The sequence below is a fragment of the Macrotis lagotis genome, chromosome 1, assembly GCF_037893015.1.
Source record: "Macrotis lagotis isolate mMagLag1 chromosome 1, bilby.v1.9.chrom.fasta, whole genome shotgun sequence".
Lineage (NCBI taxonomy): Eukaryota > Metazoa > Chordata > Mammalia > Peramelemorphia > Peramelidae > Macrotis > Macrotis lagotis.
In genome coordinates this window covers 323,085,200-323,112,397 of record NC_133658.1, presented here as the reverse complement: position 1 = coordinate 323,112,397, position 27,198 = coordinate 323,085,200, and the positions used below count along the sequence as shown (strand labels likewise).

Sequence of the window (27,198 nt, the reverse complement as noted above, 5' to 3'; positions counted from 1 at the left end):
GTCCATACATATTTTTTATAAACATGTTTACAGATTAGTCAGTTTTGGTAGGAGGAATTAGGATTAAGGGAAAGAGATGCATAAGAGATACTTTTCATAAAATGTTCATCAGATTCTGAAGGGTTGGGTTTTTTTGGTGAGTTTTGCTTTGTTTTTGTTTCTCTTCCTCTGGATGGGGATGATGTAGTCCATAGCCAGTCTAATACAGTTGTTCTAGCTCTCTGGCCTGCTGAGAGGAGCTGCTTCCATCAAGGTTGTTCATCTCACAATGTTGTTGTTGACATGTACATTGTTCTCTTGGTTCTACTCCCTTTGCCATTCCCCTTTCTTGAGAAGGCAAGCAACTTGATATAAATTACAAATGTGACATCATATTTCCACATCAGCCATGTTGTAAAACACATAAAAATAAAGGGATTTTTTAAAGTATGCTTTAATCTGTATTCAGAGTTAATTAATTCTCTTTTTAAATATGGATAGCATTTTTCATCATGGGTCCTTTGATCACTGTGTCTTGGATCACTGTCTTGATCCAAGTTGATCATCATCACAATATTGCTGTTACTCTGTAATATGTTCTTTACAAGTATTTTTGGAGCACCCATATCCTCTTCTAAATCCCATCCTAATTGTCTTTCCCTAATTGGTAAAGAAGTACAAGGACCTGTTTTCTGGATGAGACAGAGAGACCCAAAAATACCCAAAATTCTCTTCACTCCCTGGAGTTATAAAAGGGATAAACTCTATAGCATCTCCACTCCAATTCCTAATGCCTCCGTTATTGCTTTCTAATGGCTTTCAATTAAATCTTAAGGTATTAACTCCTTCATTCAATATTCATTCAACAAACATTTATTAAATGCCTAAACAATATACTGTAATAAGCACCAGACTTAAAATTAAGATGTTTGCTGAGTTTGGAATCATGGAAAGCCAAAGGAGGAAAGAACTTTACAGGTTGTGTGTGAACCCTTTCCTGTTACAAAAGAGGCCTGAGGGAAATTAAATGACTATCATCAGGTTCAAGCAGGGAATTCATAGGTAGAATTTAGAGTTAGAATTCAGATTATCTGTTTCCATATCTAATGTTATTCCTGCTAGGATGTGATACTTCTCAAGTGTACTCCCTATTTTTAGAGGACTTTTGAAGTAGCTGGTGGCCACACTTCTCCCCTTGAGAAATGACCCCTCAAATGATTGAATGGCATGCCAAGAGTTGTTCTCTCTAGGCAATGTGGAATAGTAAAGAGCTACTGGACCAGGGCAGTCAAGGAGATATGCATCTGGGCACTGATATACCACTAACTTCCTACATGACCTGGGGCAAATTATTTTATCTCTTTATGAGCCTCAGTTTCCTTATTTGTAAAAAAGCAGAATTTGACTAGATGATGTTCCATTTCCAAATCAAATGAACCTTACTAGCTCTAACATTCAGTGATTCTGGGATTACTCATTTTAAGTCATGGAATTTAGAGTTTGATGCCATTTCAGAAATCAGACCAGTCCAACTCCCTTCATTATAAACATGAAGAAACAGAGGCTCAGAAATGTCGGGTGATTGCCTGGGGGTCATACAGATAGCTAGTGATCGAGCTAGGATTCAAACCCAAGTTTTCCTGCTCCAAGGGGAAGCATTTGCTACTCTCAGAGTTTTACCATGGGTCCCACAGTAACAGGAAGGAATCACTGACCAAGAAAGGCCATAAAATGTGGAAGGGGCTCCCCCCTTCTGTTTACATTTAAAAAAAGACAAAATCCTCCCTTGTTCCTGACACCTCTGAGGAAGCATCTGTTCTCAGTGTGAGCTGTTTCAGTTCAGGATCATCTGGGAGCAAAAATGCATGTTGACCTTTAAGAAAAGGCTTTCACTGAGCCCAACATGCCAGAGTGACTCATTCTGCAGGAGTCCTAAGCGCCAGCCTCACGCGTTGTTGTAGACGTGATAAACAAATCAAGTAACACAGCCCATATGGTTGGTTCGCTTATTAAAAACTTTGTGGAAAACAAAAACAAACTCCAAACCTTTTAAATTCTGTTCTTTTTTTTTTCATTTTGGAAATGGCAGGAATGTGACTTCCTGACCTACAATAACTTTTCTTTGGGCTAATAAATGACCTTCCTTTAAGACCTCAGTTTGGGAGCCATGTTAGCAGCCTCTATTCATTCTCCTCATTCTTCCTGGAGTGTGGAACAATTAAATCTCCCAAAGATATAGGGTGAGAGGGTAAGAAAAAGTATGTGCCCAGCTTCCATTACAGAGTAAGAGTTACTTCTTCATTCTCCATGCTCCAATACTGGAAAGTTGCAATTTCAAAGTAAGTGTTAGCCATGTATATGGAGATAGAGGAACACATCTGAGCCATACAAGAAAGTTAAGTTCAGGGGCTCCCCCTATTTAGACTGACCTATAAACATTGTTTAGTATTAGTGTACTCCTAATAGACTTGCCTAATTTTTGTAAGGTATAGCCCTTACACAGGAAGTACAGTATGTGGGAGAGTAATAGATTGCAATATTTTGAAACCTAGTGAAAAACTTGTAAGATATAAGTGACTAGAATCAGCTGTTTACTATCTTTCATAAACTTATATGCAATAAATCTGAGGATAAAAAATACAGACCTTAGGATATCTTTGAGGATTCAACAAATAAACCATACTGGAATGATAGCAGGATTGCAGCCAAACTGTTATCCTCAATTGCCTGCACATAACATGAATCTTTAAGAATTTAAGAACATTTTTACTTGATGTCATTGTGCCAAATATTCATCATCTTTAATCTATGTGGAATGAAAAGATTTCAAAATATAGAGACCTAGTGGAAGAAATCAAAACCATGTGGGAGCAGGATGAGGTAGATATCCTCCCTATTGTCCTGCTGCTCCTAGAGTTGTCCCTAAGAGGTCTTCATTGAACCTACAGAAAATGAACTTACATCCCAACACTTTCATTCACTGACAAAAAATCAGTTGTTTTATATCCTTCTGTAATAATAGTATATGGAACATTAAATCTAAAACAATGACAGCAGGAAAGCTACTTATTGCAGTACTATTGCTATCTGAACTCCATAAAAAAGATGGAAAAAAAAAAGGAATTATTACAATTTGCATGTCTATAGTCCTTTAAGGTTTGTCAAGTATTTTACAGACATCATCTCATTTGGTCTTCACATCATCCATGTAAATTGATACTATTATCAATTATTATTATGCTTATTTTATAGTTGAACACATTTAAGCCTAAAGACATCAAGTGGCTTATCCATAGTCACACAACAAGTAAGTGTCTGAGTTGAGATTTGAACCCAGAACTTCTAGATTGCACAACCAGCACTCTGTGTAGTATGCTTCACAGTCTTTCTGAATAACCAAAAGTATATTCTAGCCATGGGGACCATAGATTACATAGATTACACTCAAATATAGTGATTTCTATTTCCCCATCTTTATTGGTGTTGTATCTGTCCCTAGTTGCCATACGATTAGGAAAGGCAATGATGATCCTATGTTGTAGACTTGGAGCTCTAAGGGACTTTAGAGGTCTTTTTAGTCTGACCAACTCATTTTGCTGATGAGGAAACTGAAGCCCATAGAAATCAAATGACTTATCCAAGATCAAATAAGCAATGTGTCAAAACTAGGATTTGAACTTGGGTCCTTGATATAAAGCATTCATTCCACTATACCCCACTGCCTCTATCTCATGGTCTTTTAAATATTTCATAGCTAAGTTCTCTTATGCTGCCTTAAGAGCAAGGACAAAAGGGAATGATCATAAGTCATACTTTCTCCATTGTAAAATGGGCAAAATAAATAATTGAACTATTTACCTTACAAAGTTGTTTGATGGAAAGCACTTTGTAAATGTTAAAACAGTGTACAAATGAACTTTGATAATAAGATACCTTAGAAATATTGAGCCTGAGTCACCTGTTTTCTCTTTTATCACTAAGATCAATCCCTCATAATAGGAACAGTTTGCCTAATAGTGAGCATCTTTATAGCAGGGATCACAACACTGTGTTCTCTCTCCCTGCTTCCTCTTCATCCTAGGTCCATCTCTTCTATAACTTTGTTCAGAGAATGACATTCTTGAAGCAGATGGAGAAGCCCACACACAGTTCTCACTCTCTATGTACCAAGTTTGTCCACAGAATTCAGATTCACCAGCAATCACAGGAAACCCCATGGACTTCCTATGTGCTTTTATAATAGGTAATATGCCCTTTGAGAATCTGTCAATAAACAGGAATTTCTGCCTTAAGACTATGGCATCTGGATATGGAAAAGACTTTAGAGATAATCTAGTTCAACCTGCTCATTTTGCAGATGAGAAAACTAAGTCTTAGAAACGTGAAGTGACTTACCCAAAATTCTTTTTTTTAATTTTATTTATTTAAGGCAATGGGGTTAAATAACTTGCCCAAAGTCACATAGATAGGCAATTATTAAGTGTCTGAGGTTGGATATGAACTCAGATCACCTGATTCCAGGGTCAGTGTTCTATCCGTTGCACCATCTGGCTGCCCTGACTTACCCAAGATTCTGCAAGTGAAAAGTAGCAGGGCTAGAATTCCATTCTACAATCTCTAACTCCAAATCCATTGAGCTTCTCATAAATTTCTATTTTCCCAAGAACCAAGAACAAGACCTGGAGCCATTTTCCACTTCCCAGTTTGAGTGCCAAAAATGAGTAACATTCAAGTTATCTGAAATGAAGCTGACAATCCTTTGTCCAGATCCATACCTTAACCCAGAACTCATCTTTGTGTTTTATTCATTGAGCCAGAAAAAAAGACAGGATCTCTCTATAGTGATCTGTGGACAGGGTACTTTGTGAGAGCATAAATGAGCTGGGTTGTTACAAGATTGTACACCCAAGTTATGTTCTCATATTTTTTTAAGCATCTATGCTCCCTATTGTGATGGAATTAGTGTTTTGGGTGGGATTTTGTCAGAAAATTGTGATGAAGATTGGGAAATGACTTCTTTAACCCTGCTGATCTACTACCTTCTCCACAAAATAACCAATTTTAATAGATATTTGCAGGCTGAGTATAAAGTACTTTCTCTCTTCAAGGAAGAAAATTTGCATCCGAGTCTAGATCTTTTCCTGAAGAGGGATTACTTCTCCAAAATCACAGACTGAAATTTAGAAGGGACCTAAGAAACCATCTAGTCCAGCCATTTCATTTTACAGATGAAAACAAATACAGAGGACCAAGAGATTAAGTAATTTGATCAAGACCAGACAGGTAGTAAGAATCAGAAATAGGATTTGAGCCTAAATTCCCTACTCCAGAGCCAATGCTCCTTCCATTACCACACTTCTTAGGATCAGTAGATGGCGGGGGGGGGGGGGGGGGGGGGGGGGTAGGAGGAGAAAGGAGAGTAAAGGGGAAGAGTTTGTTCCATGTGGTTTTGTGCTACCAGAAGCACTCCCTTTCCTACAGTATTCCCTACAAAATCTAGAAAAGGCAGGCAACAGTATGCCTGCAAGTTAACCCCTAAGAACAAAAACTATAGAAAATCCATGAAATAACTTTCTAATTTAGGGGGCAAAAGGAACTGCTAAATGAGAATTGCATCCATTCTGTTCTTCAGCATTGCTGACCCCTAACTGACTTTCTAGCAGAGACAAGGATAGGAAGGAAGATTCATTCATTCATTCATTCATTCTCAGAATCTCAGAGTTAAAATGGATCTCAGAAGATATCTAGTTCAATTCATGCCTCACTAAGAATCTCTTCTATGCCATCCCCAGAACACTCAAACACCCTTTACTTAAATTCCTCTGAACAGTGGGGACTCAATACTTCCTGAGGCAATCTATTCCACTTCAAGGTACATCTATTTTCCTTGAGTCAAAAAATCTTTCTCAGCAGTTTCCATCCTCTGTTCCTAGTTCTACCTTCTGAGTCTAAACAAAACAAATTGATCTCTCTCCATTCCCCATAATACAGTAGATCTTCAAAGAGAATCATTATGGCCTATCTGCTACCTCAGATAGGTAGCACCCAACTTTACTAAGCATATATATTTGGCCCTGAGAAAGATATAAAATTTAAATAAGACACAGGCCTTGCCCTAAAGGAAGGAGTATTTGATTAAGGCTACTCAAGAGTTGGAAGATATTACTAACAGAGAAGCCATTGGGAAATTGAATCAACTTCTGGGGCCAGAGATTTAATGACAAAATGTTTTTTGTATCATTAATGCATATGTAGAGATTTTGTTTTTCTTGGACCAACATTAATATTTAGCAAAGTGTTTATATTGCAATGGACTTGCCCAACCAGTTGTGAACATATGTTTGTTTGAATACTACCCCTGTCAGCCGTCCTAAAAGCTGATTATGTCTTCCAGTGTTGTACTCTGGCAAATCCATCTACTCTAAATAGCCAGTCCTGTGGGAATTTTTCAAAGAATATATGGAAGAAGTTTGGGCATTGTTGGGAACTGATACCTTACCACCTATTCTGTGAAATAATGGATTTTAGTAAATATTTCCTGGTGTCAATCAGGGCTGAGCCTACCTTATGATCTGTCAAAAATTGTTTTTGGTTTTGATTTTCCTGTCAAGACTTGTAGTTGCCTTACTTTTGAGAATACTGAATATTGAGGAAATATATTTCACTAATAGAGACCATTATCCAGTCAACCAGTTATATAGTCTTAGAAAACTTCCTGGGACCCTAGAAGGTTAAATTACTTTCCCAGACAATGCATAATCACTTTGTGTCATAGAACTTAAATCTAAATCTATTCAGACACCAGGGTCTGCTTTCTCTCCTCTAGCCACACTATTTCTCATTCAGCATGGGAAAGAAATTAATATTTCCATAGCTGTCCCTCTACCCACTAAGAGTTTCAGTATCTGGAATGCTCTGGGCTCAGGTAACAACACCCTGACCCTAAGAATATCCTAGAAAGCAGAAACTATTTAGAGTCACAGGATTATTTCCCTTTTATCTGCTCCAACTTATAAGATGCCTTATCTGCCTATAAGGATGTTATTGCTAACCATCTCTACTCTATCCTTAGGTCCTTCAGCTGTGTCAGGTGCCATGAGGTTCAACCGGAGACCAACCTGTCCTGATACTTCAATTGCTGCCAGCCTCCCCACACCCCCTGTCCCACGTCACAGGAAGAGCCACAGCCTGGGAAACAAGTGGGTGATTGCTTCAAACTGGTCCTTGAAGTTAATTGCAGTACACCTTGGATTAAACAGCTTGTACCTGTCGAATATTATCCTTTTCCACTCTTTTCCCATTGACTATTAGTGATTTTTATAAAGGTTCTTAAGTTGGGGTCTGTAAATATGTTTGTTTTTTTAAGGTTTATAATGTGCTTTATTTTATTTTTTTATTTTTGTAATTTAATATTTATTCTCATATGTTCTAAAATTTCTTGATTAATATTTTATTTATTTTTTCAATATGTATTTTTTTATTCATTGAAAAGCATCATTCTGAGAAGGGGTCCATAGATTTTGCAAGATTGCCAGAGGAGTCCATGACACAGACTAAGAAGTCATACTCTGGGATTTCCTGACAGTTCCTTACTCCTCAGAGGCTCATATATGTTCTCAACACAGGCCAGGAAAATCGACCATAGGATTTAGAACTATAAGGGACCACAGCAGTCATCTTGTTCCCTTATTTTAAAGATGAGGAAACTGAGGCAAGAAAGAGAAAGGAAGAAGTATTAAGTAACTGAGCTGGTATTTGTATCAAGATTATCTGAATCTACCTACATCCTGGACTTTTTTATAACAAGAGCCTGGACATGTGCAGAATGTAGATCTCTGGTTTGGATATGTTTGTAATGAATACCATGACACTAATATTCATTAACCATTCTGAGGAGCCTGGAGTCTCCCCTTGAGAATTCCTCTGACACTCTCACACTTTTCCCTGCTATGAGTTCCTTGCAAGGAGGAATTGGAGAATGTTTAGCCATAAAAGAAGGGTAACTCCTAGGCTTAACTGTAACTTCTGGTATTAGCAAGCTCCCTTCCTGGCTTAGGAAAAATAATCTAGTTCAGAAATTTGAAACAGGTCACCTAGACTCCCTACACCTTGTAAAATATTAACATTGATGACCCATATGAGTTACCTGAAGTTAGTCTACCTGTTGCCAAACCATCATATTAGATCCATCAAAATTTTAGCCTATCTGAATTCTTCAACAGATCATTTATTCATTCATTTAATAAACTTGGATTAAATACCATGGGGAAGGTCCTATACTCTGTACTGGAGATGCACAAAGGCAAAAACAGTCCTCGATCTTAGGGAGCTGACTCACTGCCAGGGAGAATACAACATGCTAGGAAAGTATCACTGAAGACCAGAACTCAAAGCCAGCCCACTTGCCTTTTCTTATATTAAATAATCTGCCATAAACTATGGGACCAGGGAATAGTATTTAAGAAGTCCTAGTGGCCTTCATCTGTAGGACCTACAACCACTATCTAGACCAGAAAATGTTCTCAGTAGACCTTTATCAGCAGAAGGATGCTAATCATCCTGTGATGGGAAACTCCTTCATCCATATGATCATAGGATATAAGGAACCTTAAGGATCATCTAATCCACACCCCTCATTTTACAAATAAGGAAACTGAGACCCAAAAGGATCAGTGACCTGTCCAAGTAATGTAGGAGAATTTTTTAATAATGTTGAAACTTGAACCCAGGCCCTCTGGTTTCAAATCCAGTGCTCTTTCCACTGTCTCAAAGTCCAAGTTAGCAAAAATCTCTAATCCAACTTCATCATTTTGAAAATGAAAAAAACAAAAACCTGGATAGGTGAAATGTGACTTAATAGCTAGGATGTATATGGCACTTTAATGTTTGCAAAGTGTTTTGCACATCTTATCTCAACTGATCCTCACAAACTTAAAGTGTAAGTGCTATTATTCCCATTTTACAAATAAGGAAACTGAGGTTGAGAGAAATTAGGTGTGGTGTTTTGCCCAGGATTACATAGCTTATGTCTGAGGCAGGATTTGAACTCAGGTCTTTCCGTTCTCAAATTCAGCCTCCTTCACTGTATCACCTTGCTACCTCTGACTTACACAAAGTCACACATCTGTGAAAACTAGGATGCAAGCCTATGTCCTCTAACTCCAAATCATACCAATTAGAGCTAGAAGGTGCAACTAGGTTCTAATTAATGCAAATAGAGAATCCTCTAAAGTAGTTGTACTATTAGAATCCACATTTCATATTACCTTTGGACTGGAACCAATTACCATGTTTCACATAATCATAACTTCAAATAATGCAAATTTGGGACCAAAGGGCCACTTCAGGGGAAATTTCTTATCAGTACTAATTGGAACCTAGCTATTTTGTAAGAGTAGTTTAATCTAATCTCCAGAATTCAAACCTTTGCCCTCTAATCCCAAATCATAAATCTATGGAGCTAGAGGAGGTACCTAAAAAAGTGACCTAGTTTAAATCCCTTATTTTACAGAGCAGTAGATTGAGGCCCAGCAAGAAGAACTGATTTCCCTTAAATCACATATGAGTTAAACAGCAAAGATAGGGTTCAACCCCATGACTTCTCACTCCAAATCATAGGTACCTTAGAGATGATCTAGTCTGATCTCATTTTATGCAGAAGGAAACCGAGGCCCAGGAAGAGATATGACCTGCTCAAGATCCTACAAGTAGTAAGGAACAGTTTGAGGTTAAAACCCAAGCCTTTTGACCAGGTTCTTTCAAAGGTTCGCCTGGACAAATCTGCATTGGAGACCATAGAGAGGACTGGATGATGATCATGTAGATGGCTAAGGGCTTCTGCCTTTTTTCTCCCTTTCCAGTATGATGTGTCAGTTCAGTGTAGTTGAGAGTAAAAGTGCAACGTTTCCATCGGAGAGACTTCGTCACCTGCTGGATGACAGTGTTCTAGAGCCCCACAGTCCAGGCAGGGGCCAGGGCCGGGGCCTGCCCCTCACCTCCTCTGCTGTCACCAATGGACTCTCCTTAGGTAAGATTCCCCCGGCCTGGGGACAGGCGGGCGCAAACTGTTTGCTCCGTGTCTGTCTCTGTGTGTCGCTGTGGAAAGCACAATGATGCCCATGCCTTCAGCCAGCTCAGTCTCCTGACCCCAAAGATGTTTTCCTTAGGGAGCATTCTGGCACCCCTTTCACCTCTCTCCCCTTACCCTGGATAGCACTGTGACCTCCTTCCTCAATCTTTCTCCTCCTGCCAGGTGTGTGCATCTGGACCCAGGCTAGATACAGCTGTGATTTAATTGGAGCCAAAGTTATATTGCCAAAAATCAAAACTATTAAAGTCCTGGCCATAAGCCAACACCTAGTTAACAAGCGACTGCCCAGGTGCCAGAGGGCTGGTTACCCTAAGCAGGAGTCATTGATGGTCTTGAAGTACCCACCTCTGAGAGGAGATGGCCAGACTCTGGAGAAAGCTCTAGGTTCAGATCACAGACTCAGCCATTGGTAAAGCCCAGCGGACCAGCCTTGGCCCATTCTTTGGGCACCTTATTCTAGCTCCTGTCCCTCACCAGGAATGCAGGCAATGGTTATCCTTCTTAGAAGTGTCAACAGCAGAGGCTACCTTACTTACCAGACTCAAAATTCTAAGTTCAAGAAGCTATCTGAGACCCCAGAGTACAAAATCTGTGCTGGCAAAAATCTCAGATGTGTCCTCTGCAAAGACAGGGAGGGAAACATCCCTGGGTACTTCGAAGTCCCTAGAGGTTCTCTGTTTGAGTTTTCCCAATGAAGTCAACAAGTTTTTATTAAGTAAGAGACATTGTGCTAAACATTGGGAATGCAAAGAAAAGCAAAAATTGTCCCTGTCCTCAGGGCTGATAATGCAATGATCTAATTTAGAGAAAGTTTTCAAGTCAAATGAACTTTATCTGAACCCACTCCTGGTCACTGTGCCCAGCTACATATTGAGAGGGTAGGGATCAAACCTGAGAGTGGAAAGGATGTCTAGATGGTAGTTGACTAGAGTCTGTGGCCTAAGAACTGGATGAGGACTGTGTGGGTTCCAGATTCGGGCCAGGGGCCAGATGCCTAGGCAGAGGTGTTTTGATTCTGATGACAGAACCTTTCATTCATATCCTGCCAAAGGAATGTGAATTAGATGGATCATAACTGAAGCATCATTTGCTTTAAACAAGTGACCATCTTTTAGCTGTTTTTTTCCTTCCTTGTCCTTGCTGCTTCTATAATCTGTGTACATGCCCGCCTGTCTGTCTGTATCTGTCTGTGCTGCCTGCTACCCTCCCTCAGTGATGCAGCCTTCTGTTAAATAACTTCTCCCCCAGGACAGGCAATTTGAATTTGGTTGGCAGCAGACCCAGGAGCTCAAGGGATGACAGTTTAAGGAGTACTGTTTACTGTGTAGTGGGAATCATATTTGTGAGCACCCCAAGTTGCCACATTACATAATTTTGTTTGCCCTAAAAACTTCTTTACAGAGAGAAATTCATCCCATTAGCAGGGTGCAGGTGCTCTTATGTCATATCCAAGGGGTAAAAGTCTATTCACAGAAAAAATCAGGCACATGGGAGCTAAAATATCACTGCTACAAACATAATATATGCTCTATGATCTGCATATCATCACAGTGAGGCTCTCTAATCTAAGTCAAAAAAGCCCCACTTAGGTATTCTATATATTGGTATTGAACTGAAAAAAGAATGAGTTGCCATTTTTAAAAAATCCAATTAATTGATATAAAATATTTTATCTTTTTTGCTTCAATATTTCTGCAATTTATGATTTGATTAACTTGATATAAATACCTCCTCATTGCTTTTAGACCCCAACCCACCCTGCCATAGAGAACTATCTTCAGTAGCTGTCAAACCTTCTGATAAGTCCTTGGAAGACTGGTCCTCAAATGGCAGACACAGTCTCTCATGGGATATTTTTCTAGATTGATAGGAATAGGACCTACCAGAATTTGTTCTAACTAGCCTAATCCTTTGAGAACCCAACTAAAAATTATTTAATAATGCTGCCATCAGACATCAAAGGAGGACAAAATGTTTTTTTTAACAACCTTTCCCTTCTAGATACTCAAAGGGAGTATGAAGAGGAATGAGATTTAGAGGTCATGCTTTTCTCTTGTGTGCCTCTACCTCTGAGTCCTGTTCTCAAACAAGATTTAGGATTTTAAATAGGATTAGAAACAGACCCTTTTGGTTGACCATGATCATATTGGAATGATTGAAATAGAAAATATTCAAAACCTAGACTTGAGTTTCGGAAAGTCTAAGCACAGACAGAGAATGGGGGTGAGTGTTGGTACTTTGTCACAGGGGACCCTCAGAAGTGGGTGAGCAAATCCTAAAAAAGGCAGTAGATTCTAAATTAGAAATAAATAAGACTTTCCCAAAAGGAATTAAGTTGAATCAAAGGCCTAGACTTGCTATTAAAGTAGAGAAAGTAGAAGTCTAAAGGAAAAGATATGGAGTACATTACATTAACTACATTATTTCCCCTATCCATTTTTCTGAAGGAATCTTTTAAGTGATTTTCATTGTAAAGATAAAATATCCTATTTATCTTAAGTGCTATTTCTAGTCTGCTTATACCATCATCCTCCCGCCCCATATTCCCACCCAGAGAAAAGTTACATGGTGTTTTAGCCTGTCTCTGATTCCTTGGACCTATGCCTCTGAGACCCATTGTGGAAATCTCTCTTCCAATCTCTACACTGTGTTCTTCTCCCTCTCCCTCTGACCTTCCTCTTCTTCTCTCTCCCCTTCTGCCTCCCCTCCATCTATTTCTCTCTCTTTCTCCCTCTTTCTCTCCCTCTCTCCTTCCCTGTCTTATTTCTCTCTCCCCTCCTCTTCTTATCCTCTTCTGCTATTTTTCCCCTCCCTTTCTTCCCTCTCCCTAACACCTAAGCTTTAGACCTGCCCAGGATCCCCAGCAGTCCTATGGGATGAGAGAAAAGACAAGAATTTTGAGCCAAACAACAATGTCTTGTAATCCTTTCTGGAGACATCATCTTTACCAGTCTGCCCTAAGAATCGTGTCCAAAGGCCTCCCTCCACTCCTACTCCTCATCAGCATTGGTAAAATCCCTAGAAGAGGCACAGCCAAAAATGAGGAGTGTGTTCATCATAAAGGCATGACGAAGAGCTGAAAAGGCAAAGATCAATTTTCATCTTGAAAAGCCTTAAGCTCCTAGTACAGGAAATGAAGTCCCAGGTCAGACCCTGTGTCACAGTGCCCTCTACCCAGAAGATTTGCCACTGCAAACACTACAGATGATGTTCATGTTCCCCTGTACTGTTTCCTCTAACCCTATTGTCTTAGCTTAATGATCTCCCTTTGTGGCTGCTAGAACCTACTATCTTACATAGCAAACAGGTTAGACCAGGTCAAGGAAATATCATATTGTCCAGAGACACAGATGTATTTAAGCCCTTACTCTGTCCTTACCAATCCAGGTGAGGCTCTTCTTCATCTGAAGTATTAATTTCCTATAACCTCTGACTAAGCTTTGTTTAAGAGAATGAGGAAGGATTCAAATATTTTTGTCAAGGATACAGATGTTGTTGACTTTGCAGACAAAGTCATTGTTTTCCATTCCTTTGCTATAAGACCTCAGACAGTCCGGTGCATAGTCTAATGCCCAAGACTTTTTCCTAGGTTCTATGAGGTAAATATTATTCTTAGAACCACCTTTTTTGATATGAAATTGCCAAGGTCTCTTGCTATCCTGTCTCCCTTTCCAGTCAAATCACTCTATAACCACAGTATGAGATCTAGTTCATTAAATACATTCACAAAGATCTGAGATAGTCTCTACTTTTATATGTTTACAATAGGCAACCTCAAGGCAAAATAAAGGTTAGTATTCTCAGAAAAATTATTGCCAGTAGCTTTTGCCTTTGTTCCCATAACAAAAATACCCTATATCTTTGATTGTGGCAATCCAAAGGTTCCCTCACATTCAGCCCTCAGTTTTATCTGCTCTGTGGTCATCAGGAAATTAAAAAGTCCAATACATGTCCCCAAACCATACTGATGGGCAGATGAATGCCAAGAAGGAGCCAAGAGTGTATTGGTAGTCACCATTGGCAGATCTCTGGACAAATCTAGTGCCCCCAATATTGTAAATACTGAAGGGAAATAAATGAAAATGTATGACCTAGGCATCACCCCATCTGCCTTGCAGGAACAGAGGGAGATTTTGAGGGAAAGGCAACAGGAAAAAACAGAAAAAGAAATTAAAACCACCATTCCTCATTCCTACCCTCACTATCAGACCCCCCCCCAAAGTATGGGACTTTTAAACCACTTCTCTAGAATTTAACAGAATGGATCTAGAACTCTGAAGCTTTTTCTGGCCTGCCTGGAGCTCCTTCCTTTAGAATCCCCAGGGTCAGAGCATTATCACCCGCTATGATGTGAAATGTTCATTTACCTATGTTCCTTTTCTAGGCAGTAGTGAAAGCTCAGAGTTTAGTGAAGAGCTGTCTTCAGGGCTGGAAAGGTGAGTGTGGGTTGAACACCCTGAGCTTCCCTCAGTTCCCAGCAGCAGGGACCTCCCTTTCTCCTTGACCTGCCTTTAGGACCAGCATGGAACAGCTGGTGGGTGTGAAGTATACTATGGATTAGCTCTCAGTGATTGAAGAATGGTGCAAGATCCATTAAAAGGACTTCAGAAAATCATCCAGGGTCTAGTCTATATGAGTGTGTTCTCCCCAGGAGTCTTTTCTTGGGGCCAGAGATGATATTCTTGGGAAGTGAAAAGGAGATATTTGGTACAGTGAACAGAGAATGTATTCTGGAGTCAGAGGGCTTCCTCCTGCTTCTAACATTTACTACCTATGTAAACTTCCAGAAGCCAGATTTCTAGGAAGTCAATGAGGGAGAAAATGGAGGAAAGGATTTCCAAGACTGTTCAAGGGAAGGGGAGATGAAAACAAGAAACTTCATCTCTTTTGGATTAAGGCTTAGTTGGCATCCCCAGATCTGTTGGTAGCAGCATATCCCAGAGTGTCTTGGATTACTCTAGGGAATTAATCACAACTCCTAGGCTTCAAAGGCCACCTGTCCTTCCCTGGGGAGCCCAGTTCTACTTTATCAGCTTAGTCTTTATGGTTTCTCCTTCCTGTGTCAAAAATACACAAAGTTCCCAGTGCAGAAGCCTCCCAAGATAAGTATTGAAATCTTTGCAGGTTAGATACAGCATGCTGGTAACATAGCCAGGAGGAGACTTCAGGAGAAAACTTGGCCTAAGTCTTGGTTGCATTAATAACAGAAGCTTCTAAAAAATGGAAATTTTTCCTAAAACCACTATATTACTCTCTGGTGATTCTGTTTCCTTCAGTTCAATGTCCCACTCACCCCTGCTCTGGTCAGAACCTACGTCAATATCATGCTCAGTTCTGGATGCTACATTTTAGGAATAACTCTGGCAATGTGGTGGTGGTGATGGGAATGCTGACTCTGCAATCAGAGGATCTCACCAAACCTCAATTTATTCATCTGTAAAATGATGGGGATGGATTCAATTAACTCCAGGTTCCTTTCTGCTCTAAATCTATGATCCTGTTCTATCTGGAAAATATCCAGAGAAAAGAAATTAGAATAGCATAAAGACCTAGAGTCTAGGCCATACCAGGACCAGATGAAGGAACTGAGGATGTTCACCTGGATGAAAGAAGATTTAAGGAGGAGTGTTGGAGAACACATAAATTGTCTTTATTATGAAAGACATTCACATGAAAAAGAAAGTCTTTTTGTTCTTCCTGTCTTACAAGACGGAAATTAAAAAATGGGTAAAAATTGTAGCAACCGGTTTTAACTATCAAAAGATCTGATGAGAGATAAGTAAAACTCTAAACCATCATTAATACCTGAGCAGTATTTTCCAGATGCTGATGCATGGCTTCAAATCTTGAAGTACCAATGAATCAAAATGAAAACCCAAGTGATAATGGGAGGATACATGGTGGGTAGAAGCAGGCTGAAGCATGTTACCAATGAAACTTGCCCTTGACAAGTGATATGTGTTTGTCCCTGTCAATGACAACATGGTAGTGTAAGGGACTGGCTATCTATAGCCGTAAAAATATTACATAATGCAGGGGATCTCATGAGAGGTAATTACCACCTTTCATCCTATTGTGCTTGGCTTTAGAAGTGAGATCTTAAACTCTGTTTCTCACCTCCTACCTCATACCCTCTGCATTTAATATTCTAGATATCATTGACTGGACCCAATAAAGTCCAGGTTATTTTCTAAGATATTAACTCAAACTGTTACCTCTTTCATTCAGGAGCCTCTCTCCCTAAAACTCAGTTGCTTTCTTGTTGATTCCCACTTATAGTACAGGAATCAAAAGGATATCATTAAGAATATTCCTGGAAAAGAAATTTTGATAACTTAGGTAGAATATTGGTTCTTCTGAGATATTAATTGAAGGAATATAGGGTAGAAATTCTATGGAAGATTATATAAAGAGATTGGCAAGAATTATGCACAATGAGAAATGTAATCTGGATTTATATCTGTGAAGTCAATATATGCTCAAATTGATAGTGATTCAACACTTACAAAGGTAGTTGTGAAACATCCTATCTTTACAGCCCCAGTTATAAAACAAAACTCTCTAACAATGAATGACCTGGAAGTTGAGCTGCCATTTTCCCTCATTAGGGAAAAAAATACCCCTTTCCTATGTGATTTCTAAAACACCCTCATTCCACAAACTAAGGTCATCTGGCAATATAAGGATAAGGTTGACCACAGTTGTTTATGAGAAACAATACATAATCCTGAAAATGTTCTCTTTGACAGTAAAAAATTTAAGAAATAGACAAATACTGGGGTGAGGCAGGCCCACTCTGTCCTCTGAGAGGTATGAGGTTCATACTTCTTCCCTTCACACATCCATAAATCAAATGCCTGAGGCTTCTACTTCACCAAGATGTGGTGGCTATGTGACATGGACTCCCTTCAGCTCCTCCCCACCATTCCTTCTTCCTCCTCTTCCTTCTAGGTTAAGAGGTAGAATCTTCCTCTACTCCTGATGAAAATCAATCCCTCCTTCATTCCATTTCCTCCAAGATCTTGCTCCATCTGTCATTCTCTTTTCCTCACACATCTTAAACCTCTCCTTTGTCGTTTATTCCTTCCCATCTATCTACAATTATGTTCATATTACTCCAGTTCTAATAAGCCTTCCTCTGATTCTTCTTGAACAAAATCCTCCCAATTTTTTTTTAATTGGGAGATGAATACATAATCTGCCAGCTGCATCTGATTCCTGGAAAATTTTTAGAATATAAGAAGAAATGGTTAGTAAACACCTAAAATGAGAATGATGAGTATAAAAATCTGTAATGACTTTTTCCAACAACAGGTCAATGGGTCTTATTTTATATCCTTTTTTTGACAACATCATAAAAATAGTTGATATTACATAGTTTAGCTAGATTTTTGGGACACATTTGAAAAGCATTTTATACTCTTCTTGGGGGAAAGAAGAGCAGACATGGACTAAGCAACAATACAATTACACAGATTCAGAAGTGATTGGTTGGCCAGATTCTAAGAGAGCTCAGGCTTAATGATTTTATGTCAACTTGATAGGAACCCTCCAGGAGTATACACTAACATTTGTAACAATAACTTGGGTAGAATCATAGATCAATCAACAAACATTTATTAAGCACATGCTACTCATATTGCTGGCCATAATGCAAAATGCTGAGAATGCAAAGTAAAATGGATGTTGAGCTCAAGGAATTTAAATTCTATTAGGGGAGACACCATGTGTATAAGAAAGATATACACACATCTATACAATAAATGTGTTTACATACATATTGCATATTTTCACATGTATATATTAATATATACGTTTATATAATAGATGCAAGATGATGGACAAACACCAATAGCTAGCAGGATCATAGGGAAGGTGGTTAGTTGAACTCTTTAAGTCTTGAAGGAACTTGGGAATTTTAAGATGAGAAAGTGAAAAGGAAACAGATGAGAAATGTTTTATATAGATGGCATGCTCATCAAATTCTCAGATGACACACATCTGAATGGGATAGCTAAAAAACTGGCTAGAGCATTCAGCTAAAAAAAAGAAAATTTAATGAAATAAATATCAAGTTTCACACTTGCTTCAAAAAAGCAGCTTGACAGCAGGTTTCTCTGATAAAAATCTCACGTTGAAATACATAAGAAATTGATATAAGTTTATAAGATTAAGAGCAGAAATTTCACAGTAGAGAAGTGATCAAAACATATAAAGAGGGGACGGCTAGGTGGTGCAATGGATAGAGCACTGGCCCTGGAGTCAGGAGTACCTGAGTTCAAATCAGACCTGAGACACTTAATAATTACCTAGCTATGTGGCCTTGGGCAAGCCACTTAACCCCCATTGCCTTGGAAAAAAACTAAAAAAAAAAGCTATAAAGAGGTCATTTTCAAAGGAAGAAATCAAGTTATTAATAACCTTATGGAGGAGAATGCTTCAAATCACTAATATTTAGAGAATTTAATATTTAAATATCTTTGAGATTCTATTTTCTATTCTGTAGGCTGACAAAGATGACAAATAAAAAAAATGACACATGACAAAGGGACTATAGGAAAATAGGCACACTAATATATTGTTGGTGGCTATGAATAATCAGGCTAGAAAACAATTTGGAACTATAGCCTTTGACCCAGTTATATTTGTCCTATGCTCCAAAAAAATGGAAAAGAACCTATCTGTGCACAATATAGATAGATAGATAGATAGATAGATAGATAGATAGATAGATAGATAGCTGCTCTCTTCATAGTAACACAAAACTGGAGTCTATTGAGGAATGAACAGCAAGAGATGGTATATTAATGTAATATAATATTATTCTACTATAAGAAATCATAACATGGACAGTTTCAGAGGAAACTGGAAAAACTACTATGAACTAATACAGAATGAAGTGAGCAAAAGTAGAACTATTCATACAATTACAACTTTCTAGAGAAAAATCACTTTGCAAGACTTTAAAACTCTCATCACTACAATGATTAAATAATGAGTCCAAAAGACTGATAATGAAACACACCCTCCTGCCCAAGGGTGATTTACTTAAATGAAGAATGTAACATGAATTTTTAGACATAGCCAATGTGGAAATTTTTTTTTTGCTGGACTATGCATATTTATTTTGAAGGTTTTATTTTTTCAAGGGCTTTTATTATTTTCCATTTACTTTGAAATCAATGAAAGAGGGATAATAAATGGTTTTTAAATTTTCTTTTAATGAACTTTATAAGTATAAGATGGAGGAGGCATAGTTAAACAACAGTTTGTATAAAAAAGGCCTGGTAATTTTAAGGAACTACAAACCCATTATGAATCATTAGTGTAATGTGGCAGCCAAAAAAGCTAATGTGATCTTGGTTTACATTAAGAAGTATAATTGGATGCATTATTACTTCTTTAGTTTGCTCTGGACAGACTCTTGGGAATATTGTGCTCAGTTCTGGGTAACAGAGTTTAAAGAGAACATTGATAAGTTGGAAATTGTGTCCTAAGAAAGGACCACCAAAAATCTTTCATTTGATGTCATATTAAGATCAGTTAAAGAACTATGGACGTTTAATCTATAGTAGAAAGGCTGTGAAGGTGGAAGAAGTAAAAGGAGAATATGATAAGTATGTTCAAGAACTTGAAGGACTTTCATGTGGAAGAGGGAATATTCTCTTTGGCTCCAGAAAGCAGAACCAGGAGCAATGGGAGGGAGTTACAAAGAGACAAGTCTATGCTTGATGTAAAGAAAAAAATGCCCTAATAATCAGAGTTATCTCAAAACAGAATGGACTACTCTGGGAAATGGTGGGTTTCCCCTCACTAGAGGTCCTCAAGCAGAGCCATAATGGCAAATTATGAGTGGACTAGATGACCATTGAGGTCCTTCCAACTCTAAATTCAGAAATTACATGAATCTCTCTCCCATCCCTCTAATCATCCCATTTCTAATCTCCCTTTCACTGCTTACATTCTGTGGGGGAAACATCTCTAACAATGCCTCTACTGCCTCACTACCAACTTTCTACTCAACTCCTTGAAAAATAATTTTACCCTGTACCATTATTCAAATTGCTCTCTCAAACAACTTCCAAATACAATGACCTCTTTTTAGTTCTTATCCTTCTTTGTGGCTCAGTGGGTAGAATACTCGACCTGGAGTAAGGAAGACCTGAGTTTATGGTTGCAGACATGTACTAGCTTTGTGACCTTGGGCAAGTCACTTAACCTCTCGCAGCCTCATCTGTAAAATGGTGATAATAATAACACCTACTTCCCAGGGTTTGGGGGATCAAATTAGATATTTTCAAAAACACTTTGCAAACCTTAAAACATTGTATAAAGATAAACAGTTATTGACTTCTCTTTAGCTTTTTACATTATTGCCAACTCATTCTCTATATGCTCTCTTCTCTCTTGGCCCTAGAGATTTTGCACTCTCCTAGTTCTTCTTCCTGACTAGTCCTCCTTTCCCTGCTTCATTGTCCTCTTATACTCTTCCCAAACCTTTAATCTTGGTGTTCCTTAGTTATTTGCCCTTGATCTCATCCTCTCCCTTGGTAATCTCATTCAATTCCACTGACCTCAACTATTACCTCTATGCAGAAGACTTGCAAATTCCTATTTCCAATTCTGTCTATGGGACAGCTCTACCTAGATGTCCCATCAGTAATATCAAGTTGATATATATAAGAATCCAAACTCTTTATCTTCTCCCCTAAATTGGTTTTCTCCACCTTTATTTTTTCTACTTAATGGCACCTCCATTCTGTTCATGTTCATGACCAGTCTTCACATTTGTAATCTTGAATTGTTCTCCCTCTACCCAGTTCTGTTGAAACATCCCTGAAATATATCTCCAATCTAATTCTTATTCTCTATTCCAAACTAACCCTGATTCCACTTATATGGATTATTGTAATAGCCTTCTTTTAGGTCATTCTGCCTTGACTCCCTCTTTTCTAATCTAGACTGCTAGAAGAATAATCTTTTCTCTGTAGAAATATGGACATGTCCCTGTCCTGCTTAAAATTCTCCAGGGGCTCCTGGCTCCAAGGAAAGAATCCTCTAACTGGTTTTTAAGATTTTTCATAACCTACATTTTAAGTCTTGACTCAGAGTGGTCTTCTCCACACATTCTGGGGTCCAGACAAACTGGATTCCTTTCTGTCTTCCCATCCTCCCAGGCTTCCCCTTCCCATGACATGAAATAAATTTTCTCCCCAGAGAGATTATTCTTTATATCTGGAGCCTTCCATTGGATTATAAATTCCATCCATCACAAAATAAATGATATGTCTTCCAGGAGGTTTTCCTTGATTTCCAGCCTCCTCCTTCCCTAGCAGCCTTTCCCCTTACCATTTGTTCTTTCTTTTGTAATCCTCTAATGCACTTGATTTTCCATCTATTTGATGCATAACAGTGATCTGTGCTAGTGTCTTAGCTTCCTACTTGACTAAAAGCTCCAGACCAGAAAAAAATGTCTTCTAAAATTTATCCCTTTCAACACATAACACTGTCTTCTGCATGTAGGAAAGATTCAAGTGTTTTATTTTTTTGTAAACACTGGAGAGTGGGGCAGAAAGAAGAGATATGGAGAGAGAAAAAAGGAAGAGAGGGATTTGAGGGAAACTAGGAAAGCAATAAAGAGAAGAAAAGTGAAAAGAAGAGGAAGGGGAGAAATAAAAAAGAGAAAATAGGGGCAGAAAATTCTCTGAAATGAAGATATTTTATCCAGGATCAGAATAGTACAGTGAAAAAGGATCTGGACTTGGAGTCAAGATTCCTGAGTGGTTCAAATATGGTTTTAAAAATTGCTAGCTATATAACTTTGGATAAGTCACAGCGTCTCTAAACCTCTGTTTTTCTTCTCTATAAATTGTGCATAAACATACTTATACTCCCTACCTCATGGGATTATTTTGAAGATCAGTAGAAAGAACCCTATACCTTGAGGCAGTTTATCAGATTTCAAGTCCTGGCTCTATGACTTGCTAGGTGTATGTGAACCATAAGGAAGTCAGTATCCTTCTCTGAGTCTCAGTTTCCTCATATGAAAAATGAGGATGATGCTACTTGTACTACTTCCTATTTCATAAGATTATTATAATAAAAATCTTTTTAAAACCTCACACTTTAGAACATGTACATTACCCCTAGTCCCTGACATAAACATTTCAGGTACCATACAGGTCTACAGGTCAACTTAGATAGATAACATCTCAGTTTTACTCCTGAGATGGAAGGGTAGATATTTAAGATAGGACAAAAGGTTTCAATGATAAGCACTAATATGACATAGTATATAAAGGGAATTAGATGTAAACTAATTGAAAGAATTCTTTGTGTTAGCACTGTAGACAAGGTTCAGTGTCTTCCTCTGTAAAACTAGCAGGGCTAATGGCACTAGATATTGATCCTGTGCCCTCTTCAGTTCTAATATACTATGAAACTGAAAGCAACAGAATTAATCCTATTCCAGCATGGGAATTGGAAGTATCTCCAAATGGTCTAGCAATTTATTGTATACTACTATAAAAGACTGCCGGTCCAACCTCTGCTATAGTGGATAGGGTTCTGGTTTGGGAGTCATGAGAGGTCTATGCTCAAATCTGGCTTCTAATTTACTGATGTCAGGAATGCTGGAATCATCTTGTAATAACTCCCAAGAGCCAACTATTAAATTTTCTATATAAATATTTACACCTCAAAAATCAGCAAATGATACAAATCAGGGTTTGATTTAAGATAGTATTGGAGAAACTATTCATATTACAAATTAGTACCAGACATTACACTAAGCAGTAGGAATACAAAGAGGCAAAAGATAATTCCTGCTCCCTCACATGTAATGAGTGTTAGATGTACATTTTTTCCTGAAAATTGGTTATTAAACATTTATTAGAATATCCCTGTATAACCCTACATAATCAACAGCCCCTCTGAGCCTCAGTTTCTTCATCCGTAAAAGGTGAACATTATCATACTTCACAGGGCTATTAGGATCAAAGTAGATACTAAATATCAGGTGCAAAAGATAGCCCTTATATGAATGTCAGCTATTATCATCATCATTGTCATCATCACCATCATTATTAGGCTCAACTGAGATAATTTCTATGGGTAAATTTTAAAATGTAATGGATCTCTTCAAAGAAGAGATATGAGAAGGTACATTCCTTTCTTTTTTTGTTGTGCAGGACTGTAGGTGTGCAATACTGAAAACAATTGGTTTCTAATTTGGTTGATGCTGGTTAGTTTTGTAAAAAGGGTCTTTTTTCCCTCCTTTTTCTTATAAAATGTGGTTTTCTGAATGGAAGCAGAAAGTGGGGAAAATAATTGGGAAAAGTATTGATAAAAAGTTAAAATAAATAAATAAAACTAAATTGAATTTGCTGCTCCTAGAGCCCTAAGAGGGAAACTGGCTTCCCCAATGTGTGGCTTATTTAACAGAACCACAAAGTAGTTGAAAGGGGAGGTTAGTGACTTTCTGATGTATTCAGTCCAGGGTCTTTCCCCCTGATTTTTGTCCTTAGAATTGTAATAGTAGGATTTTAAAACCAAATCTATTTCCATTTGTCAACAGGGGTCGACTATACGCTACCTTGGGACCCAATTGGCGGGTTCCAGTTCGGAATTCTCCCAGGACCCGGAGCTGTGTCTACAGGTAAAGGGGATGGCACATTCTCTTTATGGCCATTCTGTCTTATGTGTCCATCATTCACTTGAGGCCTCCCCTGTTCTGGGCTTTAGTATTTTACCATGAGCACAAGTACTGATGTGTTTAGGGGAAACAGTGAGAGCTCCTTGACTCCTCAGGTCCCATGCCTGTTTGCTTACAGCCCAGTGCTCTGGTCAGTCTCTAGAGCTAACAGTCTCAGAAACCCATCTGTCCAGCACTAAGTGGGAGATACAGATGAAAGTGTTTTCATGTTGTAGAGAAAAGAACCCAAGATTTAGAATGAGAAGATTTAGATTGAGATCCTGATGATAATCTAGATGATATTGGACAAAGTAATGAACTTCACAACTTAATTTTTGACTGGATTCATATCCCTGAACTTCCAAATCCTGTGATTCAATGGACCTATTGAGGTAATGTAAGACTTCAGATGAGCTATTGCATAGGAAAAATATTGTTAACCCATCCTGGAAGTCCATAGTATGACCCTTCCTCTCTGGTCTCATTTCCCCACTTTTTTTAACCTTTGATTTTTTTCCTGCCCCCCTCCATGCTTTCCAAAATGAACTCTGAAGCCTCTGTTCTTTCCAGACTGGTTAACTAAGAAGGATCCAAGAGTAGGCAACCCAGAAGTTTCCAGAGTGGTCTGGGATGGCAGCCTAACAATTGGGATAGGATGATGTGAATGTTTACAGTTGGAGGAAGGGTTGAGTTTGAGCTAAGAATTCATAGTCTCACCATCCCTGTGGTCACATCACTATCCCAGGGCACTATGAGCTTCAAATAGTCTAGTCCAGAGAGTCTGATAAGTCAACCCCAAACTTCTCATCTCTTGAGCTGGAAATATCATGAAGATCAACCAAAGACCACCTTCTAGGAGTTACTGCTCCATTGCTTCAGGTTTACAAAATCCCACTAAAACTCCTTGCTTGGGTTACATCTTCCCATGAACAAAAGCACCTACCCCGCAGGGTTGTTGTGAAGATCCAGTGAGAGAAGAGATGTAAAGTGTTTTGCAGTCTTTAAAGGACTACATAAATGGTAGTTATTATTTTTCTTCTTGCTAACAAAAGTTCAAGGGTGGACATCATTGTCTACATAGATATGACTAGAATTGCTTAAATTCTTAAGACATTCATATTGTAGAAGGGAGTTAGGGTAGTGAGTGACTCTACCTATCTATCAGACAGGGAGATGCCCAGAGATTCCTACAAGACTGGACTGTCTCTCATCCTCTCTGTGGAGAAATCTTGATGATGATTTCCTCTCATCAGTCCCACAGGGCCATGCAGCTGTGCAGTGGGGGGAAACTCAGCAGGGGTCATTACCATGGAGGGACCTTTGAAAAGGAAAACATTACTCAAGGAAGGACGAAAGCCTGCGGTAAGTGAAGACCTACTATGGGAATAAATGTTAGTCACTAAAATATGAGTACCATTGATTTACCATCTGCTTCAGGGTCCCTGTATTCTCTTGTCCTGGGTTCTCTTCTGGCTTAGACTCCACCAGTATTCTCATGTATTTATGACCAAGGGGTCTCTTGCCTTCAGGGGAACTTTCTTTTCCACCTATAACCATTACTTAAATCACTGAGACCAGTCAGTCAATGTTTCTTTACTCTAATGAGGACTGACTATGAAGGAAATGGAGACAACTTCATATCAACTGAAGGTGAACAAATTTGAGAAAGTATAAAATGTATGTGATCATATACAAGTGCTCTCTCCCAGTTTGGTGAACCTGCCCCTTCAGTCTTGTGTGCTTAGAACCATCAGAGATTATCTATAAATATAGTTCCCTGAATTAAACAAGCTAATGGGCAGATGAAAGTATTCATCTAAAAAAGTTAGTTGTAATTAAGCTCAAACAAAGTGAGAGAATTCACAGCCTAGAGTTCAAGAACTTCTACAACTGTTGATGTACAAAAGAATGCTTGATTGTGGTTTTCTCTTCACTGTGGTGACCCTAGTGGAAATACCAGGGTATCCCTAGTGGAAAAACACCTGTGACCATTTCTTTGGGCATCAGATAAAGGAATGGCTTCTTAGCTTTAGGCAGAGACTTGGAGAACATGCATATCTCTTCTATCCTCTCCCCTGCCTGGAGATTCATCAGCAGGCACAGCTCATTCTCAGTTGGTTATTCAAACCCCATCTCAAACATGTCCTAGCTGTGTGACACTAATCAAGTCACTGAACCAAACTGTGCCTCATTTCTTCAGCTATAAAATGAAGTTAGACTTGATGGTTGGTAAAGTTGCTTCAATCTCAAAATCTATAATCCTATCTTATGTTCTTCCTTGTCTTTAATAGAACTATCCACCAGGTCCTCAACATGTCAAGGAAATAGTATCTCTAAGAGTAGGCCAAAGGATTATGAGCTATAACAGGCTTTACCAAGCAAGAGGGCAAGGTTATTTTAATGTAGTGAGCAGTTCCCAATGTTTTCTCCAGTTCAGGAAGGTATAGTTAGGTTTGTGTCTATACACAGTTGTGTATTACCTTAATTGTCACTGCACACACCTTCTATTTTTCTTGCTAAGAAGCCTGCCTACTACTACATGTCTCATATATAATAGACTTACATGTATGTATTATATAATTTTAAGGTACTTTTTAAGCCTACACTATGTTCTAGACACTATACTAGCTGCTAAGGATATGAGAACAAATATGAAGGAATCCCTGACTTGGAGTTCACAAAGCTCTGTGATTTTGTTAGCTACAAATATCTATCTCACCATGACTTCACAACTAAATTGCTGGAGCAAACACCAAACCAAACAAAACCTGGTGATCAATATTTCTACTTGTCCTACCATTCCCTCTATGCAGATGTCCACCATGAAGCCTTCCCTGATCCTCTCAACCCTCTATAAACCCTCTGGCACTTACTATCTAAAAAACTTCTTAAGTTCAAAATATATGTACAGTACAGCTTTACTATGACACCCTGTATATTATGTAATATTCATTATATTAGATTATAATTAATCTTAGTATTTATCTATCCTGACTCCACAATTAAACTATAAGGACTTTCAGGTCTCTGTTCTACATATGGCAGATACTAATTAAGCAATTATTAATGACTATGACCTTTAATGAAATCCTTTTTTTTCCTTGCTCTAAGAAAAAAATCTGAAACCCTGACACTTAACATCACTTAGGAGTAGATTTATACAAGAGCGACTCTTATATCATTATAATAGCCACATGAAGTAGAGAGTGTTGAACAAGAATTAGTATGACAAAAATGACCAGCATCCTGAGTTATAACATCACAAAGTAATACCATCTTTTTTTTAGTAAAATCCCTAAATATCAGAAAGAAATGCCAATTTATTAAAATAGGTTAATGACTGTAACTGTTTTTTGCACGATTCATCATTTGGAATTATCTTGTTCTGCTCACTTATGCTGGTTTCAGTTACAGATAGTAATTCTAGACAAATAAT

General features: G+C 38.4%; 1 protein-coding gene across 6 annotated transcripts in view; it reads left to right on the top strand.

Annotated features, from left to right (window-relative positions):
• The window catches only part of RALGPS1 (Ral GEF with PH domain and SH3 binding motif 1), a 749,724-nt gene that overhangs the window by 622,162 nt on the left and 100,364 nt on the right, over positions 1 to 27,198 (top strand). For 5 of the 6 annotated variants that reach the window (XM_074211540.1, XM_074211539.1, XM_074211541.1 and 2 more), the window contains 5 exons: positions 7,052 to 7,178; positions 9,840 to 10,006; positions 14,454 to 14,505; positions 23,646 to 23,726; positions 25,016 to 25,940. In XM_074211540.1, the coding sequence (XP_074067641.1) occupies positions 7,052 to 7,178; positions 9,840 to 10,006; positions 14,454 to 14,505; positions 23,646 to 23,726; positions 25,016 to 25,151 (563 nt within the window). In that variant the 3' untranslated portion in view covers positions 25,152 to 25,940. Of the gene's footprint in view, positions 1 to 7,051; positions 7,179 to 9,839; positions 10,007 to 14,453; positions 14,506 to 23,645; positions 23,727 to 25,015; positions 25,941 to 27,198 lie in introns of those variants that run through there. The other variant, XM_074211544.1, reaches the window with a different exon arrangement.